The sequence below is a fragment of the Penicillium lagena genome, assembly GCF_028827675.1.
Source record: "Penicillium lagena strain IBT 129212 chromosome Unknown utg000005l_segment0_segment0, whole genome shotgun sequence".
Lineage (NCBI taxonomy): Eukaryota > Fungi > Ascomycota > Eurotiomycetes > Eurotiales > Aspergillaceae > Penicillium > Penicillium lagena.
In genome coordinates, this window is record NW_026623226.1 from 2,132,385 (window position 1) to 2,157,030 (window position 24,646).

At 46.9% G+C, this 24,646-nt stretch overlaps 9 protein-coding genes across 9 annotated transcripts; 5 read left to right on the forward strand and 4 right to left on the reverse strand.

Moving 5' to 3' along the window:
* Positions 1 to 547: 547 nt before the first annotated feature.
* N7510_007582 (uncharacterized protein) lies at positions 548 to 1,507 on the reverse strand (the record flags this gene model as incomplete). The annotated part of the gene is made up of 2 exons (XM_056979507.1): positions 548 to 1,176; positions 1,294 to 1,507. 2 exons carry the CDS (start codon positions 1,505 to 1,507, stop codon positions 548 to 550), a joined length of 843 nt encoding a protein of 280 aa, XP_056832550.1.
* A 2,759-nt stretch (positions 1,508 to 4,266) lies between these two features.
* Positions 4,267 to 7,117, forward strand: N7510_007583 (uncharacterized protein; the record flags this gene model as incomplete). The annotated part of the gene is made up of 9 exons (XM_056979508.1): positions 4,267 to 4,345; positions 4,642 to 4,741; positions 4,793 to 4,969; positions 5,016 to 5,222; positions 5,292 to 5,414; positions 5,475 to 5,685; positions 5,739 to 6,136; positions 6,196 to 6,712; positions 6,965 to 7,117. The coding sequence occupies 9 exons, from the start codon at positions 4,267 to 4,269 to the stop codon at positions 7,115 to 7,117; spliced, it is 1,965 nt and encodes a 654-aa protein (XP_056832551.1).
* A 644-nt stretch (positions 7,118 to 7,761) lies between these two features.
* Positions 7,762 to 8,262, reverse strand: N7510_007584 (glyoxalase family protein; the record flags this gene model as incomplete). The annotated part of the gene is made up of 1 exon (XM_056979509.1): positions 7,762 to 8,262. The coding sequence occupies one exon, from the start codon at positions 8,260 to 8,262 to the stop codon at positions 7,762 to 7,764; it is 501 nt and encodes a 166-aa protein (XP_056832552.1).
* A 1,098-nt stretch (positions 8,263 to 9,360) lies between these two features.
* Positions 9,361 to 11,174, forward strand: N7510_007585 (potassium channel family protein; the record flags this gene model as incomplete). Its single annotated transcript, XM_056979510.1, has 2 exons — positions 9,361 to 9,473; positions 9,527 to 11,174. The coding sequence occupies 2 exons, from the start codon at positions 9,361 to 9,363 to the stop codon at positions 11,172 to 11,174; spliced, it is 1,761 nt and encodes a 586-aa protein (XP_056832553.1).
* A 3,055-nt stretch (positions 11,175 to 14,229) lies between these two features.
* Positions 14,230 to 15,261, reverse strand: N7510_007586 (SDR family oxidoreductase; the record flags this gene model as incomplete). The annotated part of the gene is made up of 1 exon (XM_056979511.1): positions 14,230 to 15,261. One exon carries the CDS (start codon positions 15,259 to 15,261, stop codon positions 14,230 to 14,232), a length of 1,032 nt encoding a protein of 343 aa, XP_056832554.1.
* An 859-nt stretch (positions 15,262 to 16,120) lies between these two features.
* On the forward strand, positions 16,121 to 17,207 carry N7510_007587 (NmrA/HSCARG family protein; the record flags this gene model as incomplete). The annotated part of the gene is made up of 2 exons (XM_056979512.1): positions 16,121 to 16,657; positions 16,746 to 17,207. The coding sequence occupies 2 exons, from the start codon at positions 16,121 to 16,123 to the stop codon at positions 17,205 to 17,207; spliced, it is 999 nt and encodes a 332-aa protein (XP_056832555.1).
* Positions 17,208 to 18,458: 1,251 nt separating this feature from the next.
* Positions 18,459 to 20,320, forward strand: N7510_007588 (uncharacterized protein; the record flags this gene model as incomplete). Its single annotated transcript, XM_056979513.1, is given in 6 exon segments — positions 18,459 to 18,635; positions 18,692 to 18,894; positions 18,951 to 19,008; positions 19,021 to 19,921; positions 19,975 to 20,086; positions 20,146 to 20,320. The coding sequence occupies 6 exon segments, from the start codon at positions 18,459 to 18,461 to the stop codon at positions 20,318 to 20,320; spliced, it is 1,626 nt and encodes a 541-aa protein (XP_056832556.1).
* A 644-nt stretch (positions 20,321 to 20,964) lies between these two features.
* N7510_007589 (uncharacterized protein) lies at positions 20,965 to 22,793 on the forward strand (the record flags this gene model as incomplete). Its single annotated transcript, XM_056979514.1, has 5 exons — positions 20,965 to 21,158; positions 21,216 to 21,475; positions 21,531 to 21,867; positions 21,928 to 22,149; positions 22,205 to 22,793. The coding sequence occupies 5 exons, from the start codon at positions 20,965 to 20,967 to the stop codon at positions 22,791 to 22,793; spliced, it is 1,602 nt and encodes a 533-aa protein (XP_056832557.1).
* Positions 22,794 to 23,045: 252 nt separating this feature from the next.
* N7510_007590 (aldo/keto reductase) lies at positions 23,046 to 24,135 on the reverse strand (the record flags this gene model as incomplete). Its single annotated transcript, XM_056979515.1, has 4 exons — positions 23,046 to 23,245; positions 23,302 to 23,629; positions 23,679 to 23,940; positions 23,996 to 24,135. The coding sequence occupies 4 exons, from the start codon at positions 24,133 to 24,135 to the stop codon at positions 23,046 to 23,048; spliced, it is 930 nt and encodes a 309-aa protein (XP_056832558.1).
* Between the last annotated feature and the right edge of the window lie 511 nt (positions 24,136 to 24,646).

Genomic DNA, 24,646 nt, shown 5'->3' on the forward strand with positions numbered 1-24,646 from the left:
CGTCACAACGGAAGGACTCGAACTGTCGGCGCACAGGGAGAGGAGAGATCCCTGACCCCATGGGGTGCATCTTGTTTTTTTGTTTTTTTTGTTTTTTTTGTTTTTTTTGTGTCTTTGGTTGCATTGGTATTTTATTTGTACTCTTGTCATATTCTGTCTATCGTCCCAGGTGGCTGTTCTCGGCCCCTTATGTTTTTTTGGGTTCCTTCAGTACTTTCGGATCGACTTTTTCTATGGATCATATCGATACCCTGATTTTCCGTTTCATCGTGGTTTCTGCTGCTCTTTTCTCTCCATCATGATTTGACAAGATTTTCTGATATTTCTTCTGTTAGTCTCTTTCTATTTTAAGTCGAGACTTTCCCCTTAATACACTTGCTTCTTCTCACTTCGATCTCCATTCTGTTTTTTTTTCCTCCTTCATTTCCTTTCTGGGCAGTTCTGCGTTGTGTTTCTTGTCCATCGGTAGTGCAAGTATAGCAACGAATAGGCACTGCCATTTTTCCATACTTACCTAGGTAATCTACCTATTATTCCCAAGTAGAAATCAAGGGCCAACCTCCACCCCCTTCCAATCCCAGCATCTTCCTCTCCCACCATCAAAATCAGTTGATAAGCCAATCAAAACATTCAACAACCGTTCCGCCGCATCCCACGGCTCAAGCATCTCCCTCGTCCCCCAATACTCTCTCGTGAAATCCGTGCGAACAGTACCAGGATGCAGCGCAACCGCCAAAGCCCGATCCCTACTCTGCGCCCGCAAGTACAAATCGAACGTTTTCGTCAGCTGGAATACAGCCGCTTTGCTAGCGCGGTAGGAGTACCACCCGCCGCTGGCGTTGTCGGATATAGAACCCACGCGCGCCGCAAAGGTGGCGTATATAGAATGCGCGGGGAGAGAGAGAGAGGCGTTGTTGTTGTTGTTGTTATCGTCAGAGTGAGGTAAAGTAGGGAATGGTCGAGTAGATTTCGTCGGCAAGAAAGGCGCAAGATGTTTCATGAGCAGCATTGGGCCCAGGGCATTGACCTGGAAACTGTGCATGGCGCTCGCAGCATCGATTTGGGATGGAGACTTCTCGACGTGAAGAATACCGGGTAGGGTTAGTGCGAGACGGAGTGGTGTTTTGGGGTACGCTTGGTGCAGGTGGGAGGCCATTGACGAGATGGTGGATTCGTCTGTAAGTACGATCGAGTTAGACCATGCATGGATTGTTTCTGTTCATGGATGTAGATGTATGGCATGGCAAGGTTGGGGAGGTGTAGCTGGTGGGTGGGTGGGTGGAGATGGCATACCGGTAACATCCACCTCCAGCACAGTCAATCTCTCCGCCGCGCTGCGCGGCATGTTCTTCCCAGACAAGAGCTTGTCGTGCACTCCATCTTTGTTTCGGCGCACCGTCGCGACGACGGGGAGTGGAGTCCTCGAGAGGAGGTGCTGCGCAATCGCGAATCCTAACCCTCTGGAGGCGGGTGTGACTATGGCGAAGCCATGGGACGAATTGATCATTGAAAAGGCTGAGAGGGGAAGGTTTATTGAGATACATGTTTCTCGTCCCTTGTTTGGTTGTTGTCGTTGCTATCAGTGATATCACTGACGTCATGAGCAACCTATACTCCCTCCCCCTTCTCTACAATTCTGTTTCCCACATTGTCTGTGTTGATAGCAGTGGTCAGACCACAGTTCTCTTTGTGTTTTGAAGTCTAGCACTCACTCGGTGTATAGAGCACCATGAATCTAAAGACAGGATGAATTAGTCTAAGCAAGCCTTGCTGATCCCCCTGATTTCCATGGGGCCCAACCTTGGCATGATAATAGAGATGTTGCAGTGGGGGCGATGTGTAGGGGGTGATGCAGGGGCGGTATATATAGGAAAGTAATCTTGAACGGGCAACGGCAACGGATAGGCAAAGCTAGCGAATTATTTTTGGTCGGGAATGAGCTCCTTAAGCCGCTCCAGTATCAGTGTCGTGTCCTATCCCTGGGGAATTCGAGTCGTTCATTTGGCTACTGTGGAAATCTCCTCTCTATCCATGTGGCGAATGGATAGGGGGCTATAACTATTCAGTTGATTCTTGAATCCAATAATAGCAGTGGGGCTACTTGCCCTGTTTCTCGAATCTAGGCTTGTCTGTCTACGCACGAGTCAGATTGATATCCAGAATTAACTTGGTATGACGCCAATGCCGATGATGTGAATTACTGCCGGAAATTGTGTGCCCTGGCAGTCGAGACGACATGTGTGGGCGTAGTAATCCATATTACTATTATGTACAGCCGTAGAGAGGGCTTCGGTTTCCGCATCCTTCTCTAGCCTTGTTGCTTACATAGAATACACTATCTCCTTGAAGACTTGACGGTCGACAGAACGTCGAAGTAATTATCAAAGGTAGCACAATACATATTTAGTACTATTGTCTCATAAGCTATGAAGATGTGTGCGATGGAGTATAGGTGCATTCCAAAAGTAGACCGAATGTTTAGTGACCGAATACCCTACTCATTGCCGATTGAGAGGTTATTATTGGGCGGAGAGAAACCCTGGGACCCCGGTACTCAACAGCGTGACAGTGAGAAGCAGTCTCTCATATCCTCTGGATCCGTACTCCAAGCTGATGTACCCTCTAACTTTGATCCTATACAGAATATCTCGTATAATTTCCGTTCTCTTCACACCACCAACACATGCATACTTAGCATCACAGCTGTGCTAAATTTATCCCCTGCCGCGGAGCCAATACATAACAAAGATATGAAGCTTGTGCTGTTGGTGCCGATCCATACAATAATAATAATAATGTTGCGCGGCACTCTTCGATCTACGTGGATCCGTTATTATTAGATCCCCACTCACCGTCGTTTCATCGCACGGTAAACCTCCCTACTCAGTTCCGGCGGCTGGAGCATACGTAAATATTACATTAAGTTTAGCAAGAGGCTAAGCATTTACGTTGGCTGATTGATCCAAGAAAAGGCCGCGTGACGATAGTTGAGCCAACAGACGAGTTTGGTTCGGCTGGCGCTTGATCGACAGAGCGCGGCTCCGTATTGCTACAAAGTAACAAGTCATGACCTTCGCTTCGCTCAGGGATAAAATTGTATCCACTGAAAGTGTGAAACTCCAATATTTCGTTGTTTTGAACAATTTCATCTCGGTTAATCCCGAACTAATTTCAGGAAATCTTGACGGCAACATGATTACCCAATAATCAGTGTATGGAGTATATACGGAGCGTCTAACACCAGAGCGCTCCGAAGCCAACAGCGGATTCATCTCACTAAGACTCGCTTACTTGCTTCTCGGAACTAATTTTGAGCGCTTCCAAGGGATTACATGTACTTTCGCTCTCAGTTGAAATCAAAAGTAGCTTCAGCGTAGAGTGTGATGCAAGGATGGACTGAATCACCAATATTCATTTGTATGGGATATCGATCGACCGCACCACAAGTGCATCAAAGGACGCTGACACTTGCATACAGCGTGCAGTCTGCCTAGTACCAAGTCGTGAGCCAACAATTGCAACGTATCTCCACAAATACAGCCGTCGATCAGTATCGGATGGCGCGGGTTTCATGACTCGAAACCGCCCCGCGCCTCAATGTCATGCATGATTAGGTAGTAGTATGCACCAGAGTAGGCAGGAAGAAGCGCCAGACAGGGGACATGGAAGGCTGAGGTAATTCCAAAGCTTTGCTGAACCCGCCACGGGGAACGCAATATGGAATACGGTTCGACAGGGGTCATGGTTTGATGCAGAAGAAGTATAATCGAACGACAAGGCTAATAAAGTGCTGCTCAAGGTAGTCCACCGTCCCCCAGACCCCAGAGGTCTGACTTCAACCTCGTGGCAAGATCGTACGGTAATGGCGTTTATCGTCACTGGGCTTGGAAAGGGCCCTTGTGGGACAATCCTTCCGTGACGCAGAAACACTTGTCCTTTGGCAGTGACGCCAGGATGCTTCTCCTGAAGGAATGGGTAATCGATTGTGGGCTGGCGGGGCCAAGCATATGTTGTGGCGTATGGCTTACTCTTATTCTTTTCTTGGCCCCCTTTAGTCCCATAAATTATTCATGAGGCTAGCGGCTTTGTATTGTAGGTAGATCCCCATATATAGTGGGGAGGGGCGGGAGGCGAAAGTAACCGGTCGCACTCAAGAGTGTCTACGGATATTATTATTCCTCAATGTTTTTTTGACCTTGTAGAGTTAGATTGCCTTTTTTGGCTGGAGTTTTGATATACATCTCAGTCAAAGAGGTTGAGATTGCGATGAACGGGTACCTGACTGCAACTCCGCATGCCATGCAACCTAAACTTCCGTTCCCTGTCACCTTGGGGGCGATCTCCTGTACGTACCCAGCTGGAACTTCTAGTTGACTCCCCAACCACCTCCCTCCTCGATGTGTTGGAACTCCACTTTACTGGTTTTGGTATGGGTCTGCTCATCTATATACAACCAATGTTGCATAGTATATAGCAGTAGCGCATAAGCACGAAACAGATCACAGTCGCCACCTGTGAACCCATCTGTTAGCGTCATTCTTTGCTATTAGGGGCCATGATTCTGGGCATATTGCTAACTGATTGGGGAATGAGGCTCCGTACCGACCCATACCCTCATTAATAACTAGGACATAATCTCAGGGAGTACTGTTCCAGTACCAGGGGAGGTGATCAATAGCCCCCCGCAACTGACTCAGGAGAAGGAATGCTTCCAGGTCCAGATTGTTGGTGGAGAGTTCATGTTAGACTGCTCGGGGATTTCTTAGAGGCAAATTTATAAATAATTCTAAAGCCCCACTGCCTTGATCCCAAATAACAATTACTTCTTCAGTTCTGCCGACTTTCGAACTCTGGCTCGCTTCGGAAGCCAGCTTTTCATGTCTGATTATCCGATTCTCCCTTCACCGCTGGGCCAGTGGCCCTATTCATTCTACTATGCGACCTACTCTTCTGGCGGTGAGCCTCCTGGGTAAGTTTCCCTATCCCTGTATTTGGAAATAATAACCTTGTCTAAGCAATTCCATGATAGCTCTTTCCGCTGTTGATGCCAAGTTTATTGCCGGCAGAAAGCACGAAGTTCCCGATGAATCAAATGCTGATTACGACTACTTCGTGAAGCGAAATACAAGTCTTCCAGACTGGAAGAAAACCTGCAAAGGAAACAACTATAAAACCCAGGCCAATTGGAAAAGTTTACGTATGGATTACTGGTTGCACAGTATGTAAGTAAACAGCCTATCTATCCCTAAAGGAATTGCTGCTCTTTGCTGACACCAGTCGACAATAATTAGGGCTGATTCCATCTGGGAAGGAACATCCATGTCGGGTGCTTCGAGTGTCCCTAAAAATTTGAACTTTCCTCAGGGAATTATGAATCAAATCACAGGCAACTATGATCAATCCCAATGCGTTCTGTTCGTTTTCTAAATTAATTCCCTTCGCATCGCGTATTAGGCTAATTTGTTTTAAAATAGGGGTGATTGTAATTTCGCTTTTCCTACTGGCGATCCCTGCACAACAGGATACTTCAACTCATTCTATATTTTCGTTCTATGGTCTATCCAGAATTTTGAGCATTGGATAGAAAACCTCGCTGGAACCGTTACTGCAACATGTCAGGATGTTTCAAGCGACGCGGGCTTGTTGGTTGATACTTTCAGCGTTGACACTACACCACCTACACATGTGAGTAAGCTTTTTGATTTAACGTTTCTAAATACTAATAAGAAACCACTTAGAACAGACTTTCTGAGTCATTGACTATACTCATCGGTGTCTTTGGAGGTGCTGCTGCTATTTTTGGCCTCTTTCCCGCAGGAGAAGCAGCGGCAGAAGGAGTCGAGGCTGGAGCGGCAGACGGAGCAGCAGAAGGAGGAGGAGCAGAGATGTCAGGCGGATTGGGATCTGAGAGTGGTTCTGAGAGTGGTTCTGAAAGTGGCTCTGAAAGTGGCTCTGAAAGTGGCTCTGAGAGTGGCTCTGGGAGTGGCTCTGAGAGTGGCTCTGACAGCAGCGGATCTGACAGCGGAGATAAAGGATCTATAGGAGGGGGAAACATTGCTACTGGATTGGGTGTTCTTTCGGGTGCTACTGTTGTCGCCAACGGTGTTATTGGTCAAATGGCCAAGGCTTCCCCGGAGTCGGTTTTCTCCCGTTCTTCTGAGACCTAAAAAGGTCTGATGCTAACTTGTCTCTTAGTATTGGCGAGAGGTTAGGCGACAGGACAGATATTATCCAGGCCAGAATTACTGAAACACAGGATGCTCTTGTGAAAGAGATTCGGAACTTTGGGAAAGTGATCCTCGAGCAACCTGTGGATGAATCACAAGTTGGATATTCATACAGCGACCACACGAACAGCGGGCCTTACGTTCTCAAAGGCGGCTACTATGCTAATGAGTTCCAGCCTGGCTTCCATGTGAACTTCGGACAATCTTTGCAAGGTACCCTGCTTAGTGGTGCTATCTCGTGGATCTGGCGAGAAGAGCAAGTGTACATTGTGAAGGATAGTTATTCGATCGCCGGCACTGCCCTTGACGATATGACTCTCGACGAAGACATTTCAAACCGGACTTGCGACAACAATGGCACCTGTTATTGGTTCCTCAAGAACACGGGTATGGGGAACTATGAAGCCCAAGCATTCAAATCTGTCCCCGGATTTGACAAGCTAGGCCAGTTTGGGGTTGAGCCTCTCCAATTTGCGCAGGCCGCGGTAGCTGCACAGAGTGCAGGCGGCTATTTGGCAAACTTCACGATCCCGCAAGCCCTTCCTTTTTTTCAAAAACTATAAGCCACCAAGAAATATGTTCGTTAATCTCCCTGTCTGCTCTTTGGATTTTTTCCATGACAGCTGGAAGAACGACTACGGTGGAAGTGATCCCTCGACGGAAGGTTGGGACTATAACGTGAGCTTTCCCTCATCTCATTCTATTCCTAGATGGTGGCTAACTGACTCGCTATTTAGGCATATTTCCGATATTATGTCACCAAATATTGCCCGAAGCTAACGGTCAATGGTAAGGGTTGGCCGTACCCAATCCTTACGTCCTCATCGAATGATGATAGTCAGATCGGTACTGGATCTGGTGAGGATGGGGGCGGAGTCCCAGCAGAGTGAGCTATCTAGTGCCCGTACTGTGAATCTGATGCTGCCATGGATATATGCCTCACGTTGTATACGAGCTTATTTAAGTTCTACTTCTTCCCCTTTGTCATCCCTGCTAAGGGTCTGCTCAATCGCCGAGCACTACATTGAATTCGTTGAAACTAGCTAAGGGTTTTATCTTTCTTACATGTACTCTAATAGCACTACAGTCCCTACGAATGGCTGATACGAACTACGATCCAATTCTGTTGGCTATAGGATCAACAATGACGTTTTCTCTTTAGTTAACTAACAAGGTTGCTCATACTTCCTAGTTACCTATGATAGGCTGATCAGTCTACATTAGAGCACAGGCCATTATATTTCATGATACAGTGACAGTAGTGATAATCATGCGAAATTCGGTTAAAATAATGTTACGCTTCAACAGCGTGCCGTCCTAATGAACTCCGACTCAAGTTAAATGAAGAGCGTGCATCTCGTCAGTTGTCAATGGATCCTTCTAGGCGCTTCTGAGCAAGGGTACCCCGACTAAGGAGTTTATCGTATGCTGAAAAGGCAATTATATCAGACTATGGCTATTAATACAGTGCAAAGAGATGCAAATACCTTCTGGAGGTGGGGCAGCTGGCTCGGCAGCCGGGACTTTGGGGTATCTAATGGCAGTGGCCGGGATCGAAATCTTGCCTGTAATCAGAGAAGGTCCACAGGTTATCGAGTATCGTCAGGCTTACATTGTGAGCTTCAAGATCTGCACATACCAATGCGGCTGTTTTCTCGATATGGTCCAATTGACTTTGTAAATCCGACGTGTACGATGATGTCCAGAACGGCGGCAGGCGGTATTTTGACTGAAATTGCTTCCAGCTGTACCATTGTATCGACGATGATGTAACCGTATAATTCTTGTTTGCCAGCCAAGTTATAAGCTCCATGTGGGCGTATGCTAAGAACAGCCCACGGTTGGCACAGTCAGAGTCTTGCCTCGCAGCATTTATCAGTCTTCCATCCGACTCTGCGCGAGCCGAGTACTCGCGCAAAAGTCTCCGGATTGTTTTTCTGTCCAGCCGATTATGGTGTAGGTTTGTTTCGATGGCTAGTACAATGGTTCCGGTCTTGGTCAGGAGTTCAACAGCCGTGACATCTTCCTTAGACATTTTGCACCAGATTTTGCTTTGCGTGTAGACTTGAATGGTATTTAACACTGATGATGAGGTACTGAAAAAAAGCCGAAGACTAGGTCAAAAGAAAATTAATGGAGCGCGCAGCGGACAAAGCATATTTATGGCTACCAAGGTATATTCTACTACGACAAGCAGGTGACCCGCCACCAGAGTTCATGAGGAACCAAGGATCCCGGCAATGTAACCAATAATAACCTATTTGTCATTGGTGAACCGAGAAGCTATCTTCCTGAAACTACTTGGCAATAATGAGTAGCAGCTAGCTAATTGGATTAAGTTGATGCCTGATTTTTTCGGGATGTAAAATGAAGTCGTGACGTGACCAATATTTATCTCAGCGACTAGACATATCGCTCATCGCAAAATCTGCCATCGACAAGCTCTCTTCTCCTCATATTGTTGCTATGCAAGTGCACATCCACTCTCCTGTGTTGCCCTAGAGGTATTCTACCAAATGCTTAGGGTTCGAATTATGCACTCCAACTATGCACTCCCACACTCACTCTATCATCAGATTATACTCCGAGGGTTCAGGGTCAGGAGGACATCAATTGATGAACAAAAAGTAACACACTAAAGAAGGTAGAGGCAGAGTTGCATGGCGGGTGCGAGCCCCTGTCTCTGATTCTTCTCTGTAATAAATTAATCCCGAGCTCTTCGATTGAATCACACTGGGCGGCTGCTACCGTGGTTGCGACCCTGATTTAATTGGTTTGCGGGGTTGCCTAGACCAGCCTCTAAATCATTCTCTCAGCACTATTTCGCAACGTCATGTTAATTATTCTTTCGGTGTTCATAAGTTGCTCGCCTGCTACGTAACTCTGTGTTGAAGTATTGACAAGGAGTCACTTACAACATGTCAAAATATAGCGGTCAGGAGGCCTACCTAGATCACTCGGGGGAAAAATGGAATCGAAGGCAAGGCATCAGAAGGCAAATGTTTCAATCCTCTAACACGTATCTAGTCGCTGGTGCTTGGCATCAGTAGGCTTCCCCGTCACTGCGGTATGGTAAATTGTATTTTCCTTCCTCGCAAATCACCAACAGGAAATCTAGGGAACTTTAGGGGCCATGGCAATCATGTTCAACATTTGCGCGTTAGCAGAGGGATGGCAGCAGGTTCTCGATGCTGACAACCGAACGATCAAGCCACACTCACCAGCATGGCAAGTCTCCTTTGCTTCGTGCCTTTTTTTGGTTTTTGTATTTGTTGAAGCACAGGCTAAATCATTTGCAGGCACATTGCACTCAAAGCAACGTCGTTGGCTCTGGCTTCCACCGCATATCTACTTTACATGCTCTCGATGACTTTCCACTATAATCCACGAAAAGGATTTGCTATACCAGTACTTGGCTGGCTCGTCTCAGCAGCGATTATGTTCAGTCTGATAGGGGTTGAAGTTCAGCGGTACCGAAAAGCCCGAACAGAGCAGTCAATAGAGTACACAAAAAACTTTTTCGCCGGTATTCTGGCTGCAGGCCTGTACTGCTTGATTGCAATTTTATTAGCGACTTATACGGCCTGCGCAAGTTCGCTCAAGTTAAGTCTCACAGACAGGCGAATGATCGAATGTACAAGCATCGTCTATCGGGTCATCGCTTTTGCCATCACTCTTCTTGGAGGTGCTGGGATGTACAGCACCGTTGAAGGCTGGTCTTTGATCGATTCTCTATACTTCACAGACACCACCGTTCTTACCATAGGCATCGGAAACATCTCTCCTCAAACTCATCTGGGGCGCTCATTGCTGTTTCCATATGCCACCACCGGAATAATCAATCTGGGATTTGTCATCTCGAGCGTGTCATCATTCACAGACAAAATGAGAGATCTAAAATTGAGATATCAAGTTAATGAGGCACGGCGCGTTTTGCGCGGGGAGCACGACTCAGAGAGAACAGCGAATCAGATCCCTACAAATGGAGAGAAATCACAGAGCTCTTTACCAGTCCCGTCGAAATACCCAAAACAGAATGAAATGTTGAAGCTGCACAAAATCAAGGCAGATTTTTATCGAAAAAATCGCTGGAAAGAATTGATATTCTTTGCAGTGTCATGGTTCTTATTGTGGCTAATCAGTGCTGAAGTTTTTCGTCGATCCGAGAGACACAAAGACTGGACTTACTTCATAGCGCTCTATTTTACGTACACATCCCTCACGACAATCGGATACGGTGACTTTTTCCCGACAAGCAACTTTGGAATAGTCTTTTTCATCTTCTGGTCTTTACTTGCTCTTCCCATCTTAACAAACCTCGTCACGGCCATGGGCGGAGTTCTCCATAGGATGCTGACATTTTCCTCTCGCTATTTATGGAAAAACGTGTTTCATAAAGGGCACACGCACCACCACCATTCACACCACCATCCGCATTATTCTTCGCTCGAAGGTGGCTCTCAGGTGTTGGCACAACTGCACGGGAATGTACCTGACAGCCCGCCTTTGCATCTGGAAGGACAAGATCATGCAACCACAATGAAAGAATACTCTCGAGATCCACCTTCGGTTGGACGTAGGTGGAAAACAGTGCAGGCAACCAGCACTGGATCGAGGGCAACTACGCAATACAGGTTACGCCTCGCGGAAGAGATGAATACACTCCTGTCTACTCTAAAGAGTGAATACTTTGAGAACTGGGAAGAGCTTTGTTGTACCTGGTCCAGAGTCATACCTCTGCTCCATGCCGGTGAGAACGTTGCAAGTGCTCCAAATGAACCCATACCTTTTTCAATGTCCGCAAAATCCGACCATATTGCGTTGATGAAGCTCATGGACCCCAAGAAAGCATTGTCAGAGAGAAACACCGAAATTTCATGGATTCTGGCATTGTTGGTGGACAAGCTTTGTTCGGATTTGAGGGAGGAGTTATCTGAGGCCACATGAGCGAAGACTTTTTTCCGTCATTTGAAGGTGATCGAGGGCGATTCGCACCGAGCCCCGCTACGTATATAACATATACCCACTACTTTCGATATACAGCACTAGGGGTTTCACCGTAATAGATAGCAATTCTAGTACGTACAACCGCAGGGTTTGGAGAATAGGGCTCCCTCTCCGCTCAGCCCTACCCGGTTTCTGATGCAAGCTTGACCATGAGCCTTCTGTAAAATAGCACATCAAAAACTGTACCAGAAGACTCTAATTATATTCTATATGCTGGAAAGCACCTCAGATTATATCAATTTTAAGATTTGATGAGGAGTAAGGGCGTTCTTTGTTTTGAAGACTTGATTTTTTACACCACCTCCTCCCGAGATTTACCCTGCCTTCAAACATTTCTATTTCTCCTCTAGTTTGTTCTTTGTTTGCACATTTAAGCATTGCTGCGAGCTTATTATGATCAGAAGCTATCCGAGAGCCTTCATGTGCTTGAGTTGAAAATATTAAGCAAGCCCACGAAATAGAAATGCTGGAAGCAGTTGGGGTCATCGTTGTTCGCATCTTCGGCCCTTGTTCCTCAGATGTGATTGCACTTCAGTGGCTTCTACTTTGTTATCACAAGATACATTTGTTGCAGAATTAGTAATCTTGATGTAACGTAATTGTACACCGAAAGTCACAACATACCGAAAGTCACACTTTAATCCGCTCACGCGTCTCCTCCACCAAACACCAAATTCCTCCACAACAAAAGATGCCTCAAAAAAATGACGAAAGGCGGGTCATGTTAGCCCTTCAAGCTATGCAAAATGACCCAAAGTTAAGCGCTCGAGCAGCAGGGAGGATCTATTCTGTGGACCACGAGAAGCTGAGTCGTCGCAAGCGCGGTATACAATCACGACGCGATATTCTGGCCAATTCACAAATTTTGACCGATCTAGAGGAATCAGTCCTTATTCAACATATCCTCGATTTAGCTATCAAAGGATTCCCTCCCCGAGTGTCTATTGTTAGAGATATGGCAAATCGGCTTTTCGCGACACGCGACGCGCCACGCGTCGGGATGCGTTGGGCTTCTAGGTTCATTAATCGCCGCCCAGAGCTCCGAACTCGCTTTCAACGGAGATACGACTACCAGAGAGCTAAGTGCGAAGATCCAGTGATCATTCGTGGCTGGTTTGAGCTTGTACGCAATACAATCGCGAAGTACGGCATTGTGGAGTCAGATATCTACAACTTTGACGAGACTGGGTTTATGATGGGCGTTATCTCTACCGCAACAGTTGTCACAAGCTCAGAGGGACGTATAAAGGCAAAAAAGCTACAGCCTGGTAATCGGGAATGGGTTACGGTAATTCAGGGCGTTAATTCCCAAGGCTGGACGGTGCCGCCATTTATCATTGTTGCGGGCAAAAATCACCTTTCGTCTTGGTACCAAAATAGTGGTTTCCCACCTGACTGGGTAATCGCTGTTACTGATAACGGCTGGACAACAAATGAGAAAGGCGTGGATTGGATTCGGCATTTTGAGAAGCATACTAGAGCCCGAACTACAGGTTGCTATCGCCTTTTGATCCTCGATGGCCATGAGAGCCACCACTCGGACGAATTTGAGGAATACTGCAAAGGAAACAACATTATCACCCTTTGTATGCCTCCTCATTCGTCTCATATCCTTCAGCCACTAGATATTGGGCGTTTTAGCCCATTGAAGAAGGTATATGGCCGACACATCGAGGATATGATGCGGGCTCATATCACCCATATTACGAAGGACGACTTCTTCCCCGCCTTTCGTAGCGCATTCTTTGCTACAATGACGGAAAGCAACATTCAAGGAGGTTTCCGAGGCGCTGGACTTATTCCATTTGACCCGGAAAGTGTGATATCTACACTAGATCTCAAGTTAAAGACGCCAACACCTACAACTTCCCGCCCCCGAACCCCTGAACCCTGGGTTTCTCAGACACCTAATAACCCAATCGAAGCCACTTCGCAGACTACTTTCATCAAGAATCGCATTGCCTATCATAATAATAGCTCTCCAACCTCAATTTACGAAGCTGTCGACCAGTTTGCGAAAGGGACGTCGAAGATTATGCACAAATTGGCGTTGTTGCAGTCAGAGGTTCAGATCCTTCGACAAGCAAATGAAGAGCTTAGTAAACGCCGGAGGGCTAAAAAGACACGTCTACGGCAAGGTGGATCACTTAGTCAACAGGAAGCACAAGATTTACAAGATGAGAGGGACATTATGCAGCAGATAAAGCAGGAAACGCAGGCACGTAGTGGTCGGAAACCAAGGCAAGAAACGCGCGCGCGGCGCTGTAGCAATTGCGGCGAGACCGGACATAACGCACGCACCTGTCAGATTGTAATAGAGACGTCTGAGGAAGAAGATTATTAGTAGTATCAATTGATTTTAGGCGTTGTGGTGGAATTATCGCGATATTTATTATGTGAGCGGATTAAAGTGTGACTTTCGGTATGTTGTGACTTTCGGTGTACAATTACGTTAGCTGTATTATTTCTTAGTATTAATCTAGGTGGACTTAGGGAAATAACGCTTACCTATCTTATGCACTGCTGGTTTCTTTACAGCTGTTCATCCAAAACATCAGTTCACAGTAGTGCGAAATTCGGATCTCGAAGATTCTGTCTATAATAGAGGTACTAATTAGGGGATAGAATTGTCTGTTTGTTTGAGATAATGAATTGATATCTTTTTCTACCCCCTGGAATGTTGCCAGTTGCAGTAGTAAATTTGAGAGTAAGTGGCGAGGAAACACCTATATGGATTAAGTGTTGTGGGAAATGTGCTACTGCGTTTTGAGCTGGAACGAAAATATAGCTATGGGTGAAATGATGGGAGCTGACCATTTTGTTCTTAATAACCATGGTGCCCTTCTTTCTTCGACAATCTGTACCTAATTAGTTTTTACAAACCATACTAAAGATATTCTTTGCCAACAAGATCCTGTCGCTGTTGATGGCCAAACCTTGATGAAGAGTGTCCGGTTGCCAAGTCTCATCCCATCGCAGTTGTTCTTAACCTCCATCAGTCTTCTAATCTCATAAGTGACCGAGCAGAATCCACAACAGTCTCTTCCAAATCACGGAATTGAATCCCCAGGATCGTCTCTGCTTTTGAAGAGTCCGGAGTATACAGTTCGACCTTCCCAAATCCAGATCCCGGATTTCCAGTTGGCACACGATTCCTGACTTCGGGGACTTTTTCGCGCAGAATATCTGCCATTTGTTGAAAACTGAAATTGCCACCACAAACTAGGAATCGATGACCACCAGCCTCTGGAGTCTGGAAGGCTCGTAGGTGTGCCAATGCGACGTCTCGAACGTCAACCCAGGACCACGAGGAATTCTGAGGCATGGGATCGCTTGTGTTACTTTTGGGGCTTATCAAGCCGTATATTTGCTGTGACGACGTGTTGAGTCTTGCGAGGTCAGCCGTGGCATTTTTGTTCGGCCCATATACCATGGGCGGACAGATTGTAACTAGGTCGAAAAGCGGACTTTGTGTCTTGACAAAATCCCATGCCTTCCACTCAGCTAATGTTTTGGCCGCGGCGTAAGCAAAGCTAGCTGGAGCGTCTTTCTTAGCGGCTTCTTCATATGTAGTTGGGTTCCAGTCTGCCTCGCTATATGTATAACCCGGACGAGTGCCTTTGTTCGGGTCTCGGATAGCCGTAAAAGATGAGGTGATGACAACTCTCTTTACTTGCGGAGAAAACTTCTGGATAGATCGAAGGATACCAATTGTGCCCTCGATTGCTGGTTGCAGCAAATCACGCTCATTATCATCCACGGTGAGCTTGAACGGAGTTGCTGTGTGAATCACACCGATAACATCGTGCACTGCCTCATCGAAAGAGTTTGGAGCAGTCATATCGGGCACAATGGCAAAGCTGAGCCTCTCATTGAACGCTGGGAATGTTTTGCGCACTTTCTCAGCAGTCGCTTGAGATCGAACTGTACCACGTACGGTGTAGCCAGCCTTCAGAAAAGCATCGACGATGTGGGTTGCTACAAACCCAGAAGCTCCAGTCACGAGAACGGTGCGTTGATCCTTCATTTTTGAGGTGAGAAGGTGTGTGATAGTAATAGAAAGATTATAGAACACTTTTTTAAATGTTTAATGATTGTGGATCACTATGTTTGTCTCGCGATGATGCTCTTTGTGCAAACCCAGAGGTCATACTATACATTCATGCTGTTTTTTTATGTAGCTAATACACAAAAGAAAACCTGAATAGCAGGCCTCAAATGAATGACCGCTTTATTCACGCTGAATCACGGCGATGATGACAAGATACGTCACAGTAATTTGAAAAGAACAGCCCGAACGTTGAAAAACGCTCCACCTAGACCTGCCTCGGCCAGTCAATGAAATTGGTGAATTGATGGCTCAATTATTGAGTCATATGTTCTAAGCCATATGAAACGGTATTGGGTGGATAATATCTACGGCGCCTTCGGAGAGGACAAATCTTTTCCAATTCTCGTTTACATGAGAGCGGTCATCTTATTAACTATTAGCGGAGGATCCCGCAACAAAGTCTAAGCGGTCATGACATCCATCGTACGAACCATGGATCACGTATCTTCATCCAGATAAGAATGTTCTCGCTGCAGCCATCTACGCACACTACTGTACAAACATATACTTTGGTGCTGTAATAACAATAGCTGGTTTGTTCTGTGGTCGAGCATAGTAAATGGTTCTCTATCGGTATGACGTGCATGCTTGAAGGTGGCATGTGCGCGAATAGCCGGACAACGCCCTTTGCATACAAATTGGAACCCCGTGTAAAAAGTGAAGATGATCATTTAGTCATATTTAGTTGACGTCCCGCGATATTTTCGATTCGTTCGTCGGGAAGGACGCAACCAACCAGGCCAGGAATTTAATTTCGACAGGCAATATTCCCACCATGAAACCTCATCTTGTCGTTATTGTTGGCGCCACGGGCACTCAAGGTGGTTCTGTTGCCTATTCTTTGCTTAAAGACCCCAACTTTGCAGTCCGCGGACTTTCACGTAACTCCGAAAGTGATTCAGCAAATGCCCTCAAAGCACAAGGTGCTGAGATTGCTAAAGCCGACCTTAATGATGAAACGAGCTTAGTGAAGGCTTTTGAAGGAGCGTATGCCATTTTTGCAGTCACGAACTTCTTCGAGCCGGCCGGTAAATTTGGAGTAGAAGAGGCAAGAACGATTGAGTACCAGCAGGCCATTAATATGGTCCAAGCGGCGAAGAAAACACCTACTCTTCAGCATTATATCTGGAGTACTTTGCCTAACAGCAATCATCTGTCAAAGGGCAAATATAATGTCCATTTCTTCGATGTCAAATCATCTGTCGATGACTATATACGGCAAGATGAAGAGTTCCTTGCCAAAACTACTTTCGTCTATTTCACCAACTTCGCGTCGAATATGTTCTACCCTGTCTTCCTACCAAACTATATAGTAAGTACAATTGATTCTTATTGTTTTCATTTCAATTTTTCGTATTTTCACCTGATGAGGGACATGTTGATTTTTATAATCTATCTAGAAATCGGCGAGCAAGCACATCCAGATGCTTCCCGCGGATCCTGAGATGCCTATCTTTTCTATGGGTGACGCAAAAGTTAATGTAGGCATCTTCATACGTTCAATTTTGCGAAACCCCCCAAAGACGGGGGGTACTTACGTACTTTGCGCTGTGGACAAATTTACCCTGCAGTCATACCTGGCCAAATGGGGTGAAGCCACTGGTTTCGCCAAGGAGGAGGGATCAACTGCAGTTATCCCTATCTCTTTAGATGATTACCGCCTTCTTTGGCCAGGTTATGGTGATTTGATGGGCGAGATGGTTGCTTTTTGGGCCCTGCTTCGCGAAAATAGCTGGGTTACGCCCCTGGGAACCGACCCAATGGGAGTCCAGGAATTGATGTCTGAGGAGGAGCAAAATGAGCTTCAGTCAACCGCAGAAACCTTTAGGATTGCGGCGGCAGAGTTTCAAAAGTTACTTTAAGTGGGTAAAGTGCCATGTAAATTGAGTTTAAGACCTGGATAATGATTGCATATGCGGACAACTTAAATGAGCATTTTTTGACTTGAGAAAGTTGAGATAGCAGCCTGGCGGAATACCGTTTTCGTATTTCTTGCATGATGAGAACTCATCGAGCCCTGCCGCATTGTCGCCTAGTCCTACCCGATTCAAGCTAGGACTTAAGCTTGGAGGTTCGAAATCGGCAGATATGAATCCGGAACTTGGCTACCTTTCAACGTTCCCCAGGATGAACAACCGGCTTGCAACTGATATTAGGGGCAAGGTCATCTTCTTACACGTGTGCCTGGTTATGATTTTGCAAGGCTGCAAGGCGCGAGGTGCTTTTGTTCTTAAGGCCTGCATCAAAAATCAACCATTTTGTACAGGTTCGATCTCGATTGAGCAAGCGAACTGAACGGGAAATCTTGTTTTGCAAAAGTTTCAGAGCATTGGCGACCGGGTTGCTTTTCGTGTTCATGTCTCGGCATACATTTATTGATATCTTCGTTCTTTGGAGCTGAATTCATGGTCCGTGATTTGCCAGTATAGCGCTATCTGCCATTAGCAAGCTTCAGCATTCGCGATCTAGATGCCGGTTGAGTTAATGAAGTCCAGGACTGCAATGAACATCTTTGAACATCTGGAAAGAAATCAGCTCCAACGCGAGATTCAGAGCTCCTAATGTCTCGTAACTGTATCAAAGCACTGATTCAAGGCAACATGGTTGAAATGCTTTTTGAGAAACGGACAGGCCAAGCAGTTGCTAAAAGATCCGGCATAGCATCTGGTGTAGCAGTTCGGGCTGTCGAGCTGAAATGGTTACTGGTTGATGAAAGTGCTTCGTTGGTAATGATGAAACAAAATGTAGAAGTGGACGATTCTTCGCCGAACTTCGAGACCAAGTTGCCCTGACACTAGTACTGATCTGGGCAGTCCAAGCGACAAGCATAATACCTAGGTAGGCACCCCCCGCCTTGCTTACTGTCTGTTAATCGCCTCTTTTTTGAATCTAATAAAGCACCGGGTCAGTCGCTAGATAAGGCGTCAAGTGGGGGACTAAGTTACACTAGGTAACTTAAGATGGCGACGAGCGTGAGATCGAGCACGCAATTCTCCGAACACCAAAATATACACATGGAGGCCGACCGACCACGGTCACGAATCAACCTCGCTACTTTCAAGGGGCTTGCCATCGGCCAACAATCTTCTTTCGCCAGGGCAAACCCTTCCGGAATGGATTCAAAACACGTACAGAGCGATGCATTCCCCGCAGCATTCGCGGGGCCCAATACTCAACTGGACCCGCCGAGCCTCGACGAAAGCGACTTCGTGACAGTCAGGGAAGACCAAGATCTCCGAAGAGGTCTGCATCAACGACACATCGGTCTTATTGCCATCGCAGGAGCTATCGTAAGGACGGAATACTTTACCCTCGCTCGTGGTCGTTCGACTCACAGCGCGCACAGGGTACGGGACTCTTCCTAGGTCTAGGAGGTTCAATCCAGACTGCTGGACCACTCGGGGCATTACTCGGTTACTCAACCGTTGGCCTTATTGTCTGCGCAGTGCAATTTGCATTGGGCGAGGTGACCGCCTTACTACCCGTTACTGGCAGTTTTGTGCGACACGCCGAGGTACTCGTCGATCCAGCCCTAGGGTTTGCCATTGGGTGAGTTGCGTTGTTCTAGGACTGACCCCCAAGGTCTCACTGACTCTACCTGCCAGTTACAACTTGGTTTACGGCAACTGCCTTTCCATCCCGACAGAAATCACTGCGATATGCGTCCTTTTTCAGTATTGGACCGACATCAACTCCTCGCTTTGGATAATGATATTCATCGTGTTGACTGTCATTGTCGGTCTTTCATTTATCGGAATTTATGGTGAAGTTGAATTCTGGTTTGCCCTACTCAAGATCGTCTTCATCATTTTCCTCATCCTTCTCGGTTTGGTCATTGACTTGGGTGGAGTCCCTGGCACTCCTCGAATTGGATTCCGATACTGGAATAATCCTGGACCATTCGTCGAATATATCGCGAGCGGGGGCTGGGGTCGCTTCCTGGCTTATTGGGCGGTGATGAGCAATGCAGTCTTCAGCTTCGCTGGTGTCGAAAGCATTGCCATGGCTGCAGCTGAGACTCGAAACCCTAGAGTTGCCGTACCGAATGCTTGCAAGAGGGTATTCGTCAGAGTCGCAACATTCTACGTTCTTGCCGTACTCATTGTTGGCATGCTCGTTCGCAGTGATGACCGTCGACTGGATGATGAATCGGGAACAGCAGCACAGAGCCCGTTCGTCATTGCGGCGAGTGCAGCAGGGCTACGCGGTGTACCATCACTTGTCAACGCTATTGTTATTACATCAGCTTGGTCATCCTCAAATCAGGCCTTACTTGCCGGTACACGAGTTCTCTACGGCCTAGCATTGAAAAAGCAAGCGCCTGCTATCTTCCTCAGGACCACTCGTTGGGGTGCACCATACGTCTGCGTCCTCTTCTTCTCAGCGTTTATGTTCCTCTCATTTATGACTCTATCAGATGGTGCCTTGACAGTTTTTTGGTGGCTGGTCGACCTAACCGCGTGTGGTGTGCTGATATCTTGGATCACGGTTCTGCTAAATCACTGGAGGCTCATGCGAGCGATGAAGAAGCAAGGACTGTCTTTGACACTACTTCCGTGGCATAGCAGATTTACTGGTATGTAAATTGCCATTGTCCATCTAGCATACACTGACAACAATTGGAAACAGAATATTCGACGCCGGCAGCACTCGTCATGTGCGTTATCATTCTCTTGACCGCTGGGTTTCCCGTTTTCACCAAAGGCAACTGGTCGGCCAGCGACTTCGTATCATCGTACTTGTAAGTTTGGTTCGGGCATATCAGAAACCGAGTATGTTCCTGACCGTGATTTGTCTCAGAGATATTCCCCTTGTTCTCGCCGCGTACGTAGCGTGGAAGGTATATAAACGTACCAGAATTGTCAAATTGTCCGAGATACCACTGGAAGAGGCACTGGAGCGTGCAGCCGCTGACGTGGAGGTTGAGAAAAAGCATCCTCTATGGAGAAAGCTGATCGGTTTTCTCTGGGACTAGATGGTATTACGGTCAATTCTATTGGATATGATTGCCATTTGTATCTCGACGAGTTATCTAGCCAACTTTCTGTATGTGAGAATAGGATGGCTGGGCGCAAAATGTGCATAGAAACGATTATAGTGACCGCTCTAAAGCCTGTCAATAATTGAATTACAACCTAAGGCTTTACAGTAAAAACCAGCTGTGGGAAGCGAGAATTCTGGTATACACTAGTACGGACCGCAGCCAATTATTTCAATTTTGAGGTCACGAAATGTCAGGGTTTAAAATATAGGTTCGATCACAATCATCCGTTTGTCAAAATGAGGATGGGGTTTCCGGGCTTATCGCAGTATCCAAGTGGCTGCGAAGGATGAGTGATGCTAAACTCCAATAGGAGGGGCCTCGTCAACGCCTTTAACAGGACAAATATCGTCATCAGCTACAATTTTTTAGTTGCATGGCGATGGAGGGATTTATAGGCGTGTTGCAGGGCGAAATCACGCCATTAGCGCCCCGATAAGCAACAACAGGGCAAAAAAGGGAGGCCCTTGCTGGCCAGCAATTGAACATTTAAAGACAAGATCATCCCTTTCACTCGACCCTTCCCTATTTTTTTCTGGCGCTGGATTTATTCCCCACTACTCTTCCCCTCCTGAAACATGGTGTTCGCGACAGAAGCGGAGGACGTTGACCGAAGTCCCCAGCTTTTGGGCGATGGGAACAACTCACAACATTCCGACACTGACGTTGGAAATGGCGATTATACCGCCAAAGCAGGGCAGTTGAATTTTGACCAGTATACTCGTGGAGGACTGGGTCGGCATTTGGGTGTGTTCTCGACGACCTTTCTGATGTATGTTTCCAAGCGATCCCTGTTACTTTCAACATACTTATTTCACCATGAAAATAGCGTGGGAAGAATCATTGGCACCGGTATTTTTTCGACGCCATCTTCTGTGACTAGCAGCGTCGGCAGCGTAGGAGCTGCAATGCTGCTGTGGGTACTGGGTCTTCTCTTGGCTGGTGCTGGTCTTTGTGTCTGGCTTGAATTCGGATGTATGATACCGCGCAGCGGAGGAGAAAAGGTATACCTGGAAGCTGTCTACCGGCGACCGAAATTATTGATTACTGTGGTCTTTGCTACCCAGGCCATTGCGCTAGGATTTACAGGTGAGTGGGCAAAAATAAACGAACATGGATTCAACTTGGCTGAGTAGATGGCTAGCTTCTGGGTGCGTTGTGTTTGCCTCCTATGTGGTTGTGGCAGCTGGGAGAGAGGCATCAGAGTGGGAAGAGCGAGGAGTTGCCATCGCAGTAATTGTGTTCATTACACTGATGCATACATTTCTGCCTAAGTGGGGCGTTCGGGGCATGAATGTTCTCGGAGTGTTCAAAATCGCACTTCTACTTTTCATTGTCGTCACTGGTTGGGTGGTATTGAGCGGTCGTGTGTCAAGTGTGCCAGATCCATATGCCAGCTTCCATAATTCCTTTGCCGGATCTGCAACATCCAGCAATCCCTACGCGATTGCGTTGTTCAAGGTCTTGAACTCATATACGGGGTAAGTGAGCTGCTCATTGTGTTAGCTCGCCGTTGACTGATGGAATGTCTGCAATTTTAGATGGTCAAATGCGGCCTATGTCCTCAATGAAGTTCGTAATCCTGTCCGGACCCTAAAGATTGCCGGCCCTGTCGGGCTTTCTATCTGTGGAGTCCTATATCTACTCGCCAATGTGGCTTACTATGCCGCGGCAACCCCAGAAGAGATCGCCAACAGCGGAGTTACGGTGGCTGGTTTTTTCATGGGAAAGGTCTTTGGCTCTGCAGCCGAGCGCGCGTTAAGGTAAGAATCTCGAAACGGTGTATGAACGACTCTAATGGAGCATTATTACAAATAGCGCCTTGGTTGCCATATCCAGTTTTGGAAATGTAATGACCGTGACTTTCGCCCAAGCCCGAATCAACCAGGAACTTGCGAAGGAAGGGGTAATTCCATTTCCCAAGTTCTGGGCTTCTAGCTGGCCATTCGGGTCACCGTCGTCTGGTCTGCTGTTGCATTTTATTCCATCTTTCATTGTGATCGTAGCGATTCCATTTGGCGATGCCTATGATTTCATCCTGGATCTGGAAGGGTATCCAGCCAGTGTCATCAACTTCATGGTTGTCGTGGGTCTTTTCTATCTTCGATGGAAGTCTCCGAATCTCCATCGGCCCTTTCGTGTTTGGTGGCCTGTTGCATTCTTCTTCATGGTTGGCCAATCCTTTCAGCTGGTGGCGCCATTCATCAGACCCCCGGGAGGGAAAGGGGATACATCTCTTCCTTACTGGTTGTCATCGGTTATCGGTATTGCAATTCTGCTTCTTGGAGTGCTGTACTGGTTCGTCTGGCAGAAGGTGCTTCCCACACTTGGAAGATATCGACTTGCTCCAGAGCATGAAGAGCTTTCAGATGGCACAACGGTTGTGACATACAAAAAGATCAAATAGCACGGGAATGAGTTGAGCAATAAGAGGGGTCTTTATCATCAATTTGATTGAATTGGGTCGGATTACGACGTCTAGAGCTTGAGGCAGGGCCAATGGGATCGAATGGTAAAAATGGCGTCAAAGAGGCATCGCAGATAGCCATCTTCGGCGCCCAATCTACCTCAACTAGCATTGGGTGTAGTAAAGGAAGCAATTGGCAATAAATCCTTTTTTTCATGTTGCGCACAAAGCAGAAGCATATACGATTATAGGTCACTTTTTGCCCTCCAAATCAGTAAAAAAGTCTCGTCCAAAGTCAGCACTACTATCATTGAACCGTAGCTTCTTGTTGATCGCCTGGATCTTTTTCATATCCTCCGGGCTGAGCTTAAAGTCCGCTTCCAGATTGGATTTGATTCGTGACGGTGTCTTGGACTTGGGCAGCACAGAGTGGCCCTGCGTGACCCCCCAGGCTAGAAGTATTATTTAGCAAAGGCCAAAGTGGCATCGTCAAGAGGACGGCACATACCGAGGGCAACCTGCGGCGCAGTCTTGTTGTATTTCTTGCCTATCTCCGTCAACACAGGCTCTTCGATTAGCTTGCCAGCACCGCCTTTACCACTGTAGATGGAATTCTGGTTTCCGAATGGAGAGTACTGCGTGACATGGATCCCATTGGCCTGGTGCCATGCGACGAAATCATGTTGTTGCAGCCACGGATGACACTCCATCTGATGGGCAGCTGGTACGACCGAGGTGTTCTTCAACAAATGCTCCATTTCGGCTTTGGAGAAGTTTGACACGCCAATCGCCTTGGTCTTGCCGGTTTTCAGCAGTTTCTCCATGGCCTTGTAGGTCTGCCCGTGGTGTTCAGCGCGATGTTAAATCAATAAAAACCAGACTTACATCGATATAGTCGATATTCTCCATGATGAATTTCCCATTCTGTTTCGGGAATAGATCCTCGCCACGTTTCCAAGCGACGGGCCAATGCATCAGGTACAGATCGACGTAGTCCATACCCAAATCATCTAGAGACTGCTGCAAGGCCCCGGCCACGTCGTCCGGATGGTGCTTGTTGTTCCAGAGTTTTGTCGTCACAAAGATCTCTTTGCGCGGCACGCCGCTCTTTTTGATGGCCTGGCCTACGGCCTTTTCAGTGCCGTAGCTATTGTTGCCATAGTCAGTACAATGCCAATGCATTTTGCATTGTTGCTGCTTACACCCGCGCAGTATCTATATGTCTGTAGCCCGCCTTGATTGCCTCAGCCACGGCATCTTCCTGGGCCTGTTCATCTTGCCAGGTGCCGAATCCGATGGAGGGAATCTCGGCCCCGGTGTTGAGCTTGCATTTGGTGGGCATGTTGACAATAATATTTCGGATTGCTGTCAGTGGCGGGCTTGTATTCTGCGATAAAACTGATTAAATATATATCTTGAGGTTCGGACGTCATATTGACGACGACAAATGTTCCTTATATCCAATGCCATTGAAGTAGCCCTGAGGGCGGATGACGTTTAAATGATGAGATGAACCAGGTGGAATCCGAAGGTCTGGGGTGAACCAAAAAAGCATCGTTATAATTATAACATTGCTTTTTATCTGTCACAAAAATTGTCGTCTGCATCAGTACAGTTTCCTAGGTCCTGTTTGACTCCCAGACAAACTGCCCGGCCAGTCTCTCCCGCCTGCCGTAACGCCCGTTTATATTCCGAGCTCCACCCACAATTTTTTCTTTCGCTTCCTCACAGGAGCTTTCTTTTCTTTTCTTTTTTTTTTCAACTTGCATCCGTGACAATGGTTCATCCTAAGTCATAGTAACTTCGCTCACTAACCACAGAGGTAAGCTTGCCCTCTCTTTTGAGATCATCCC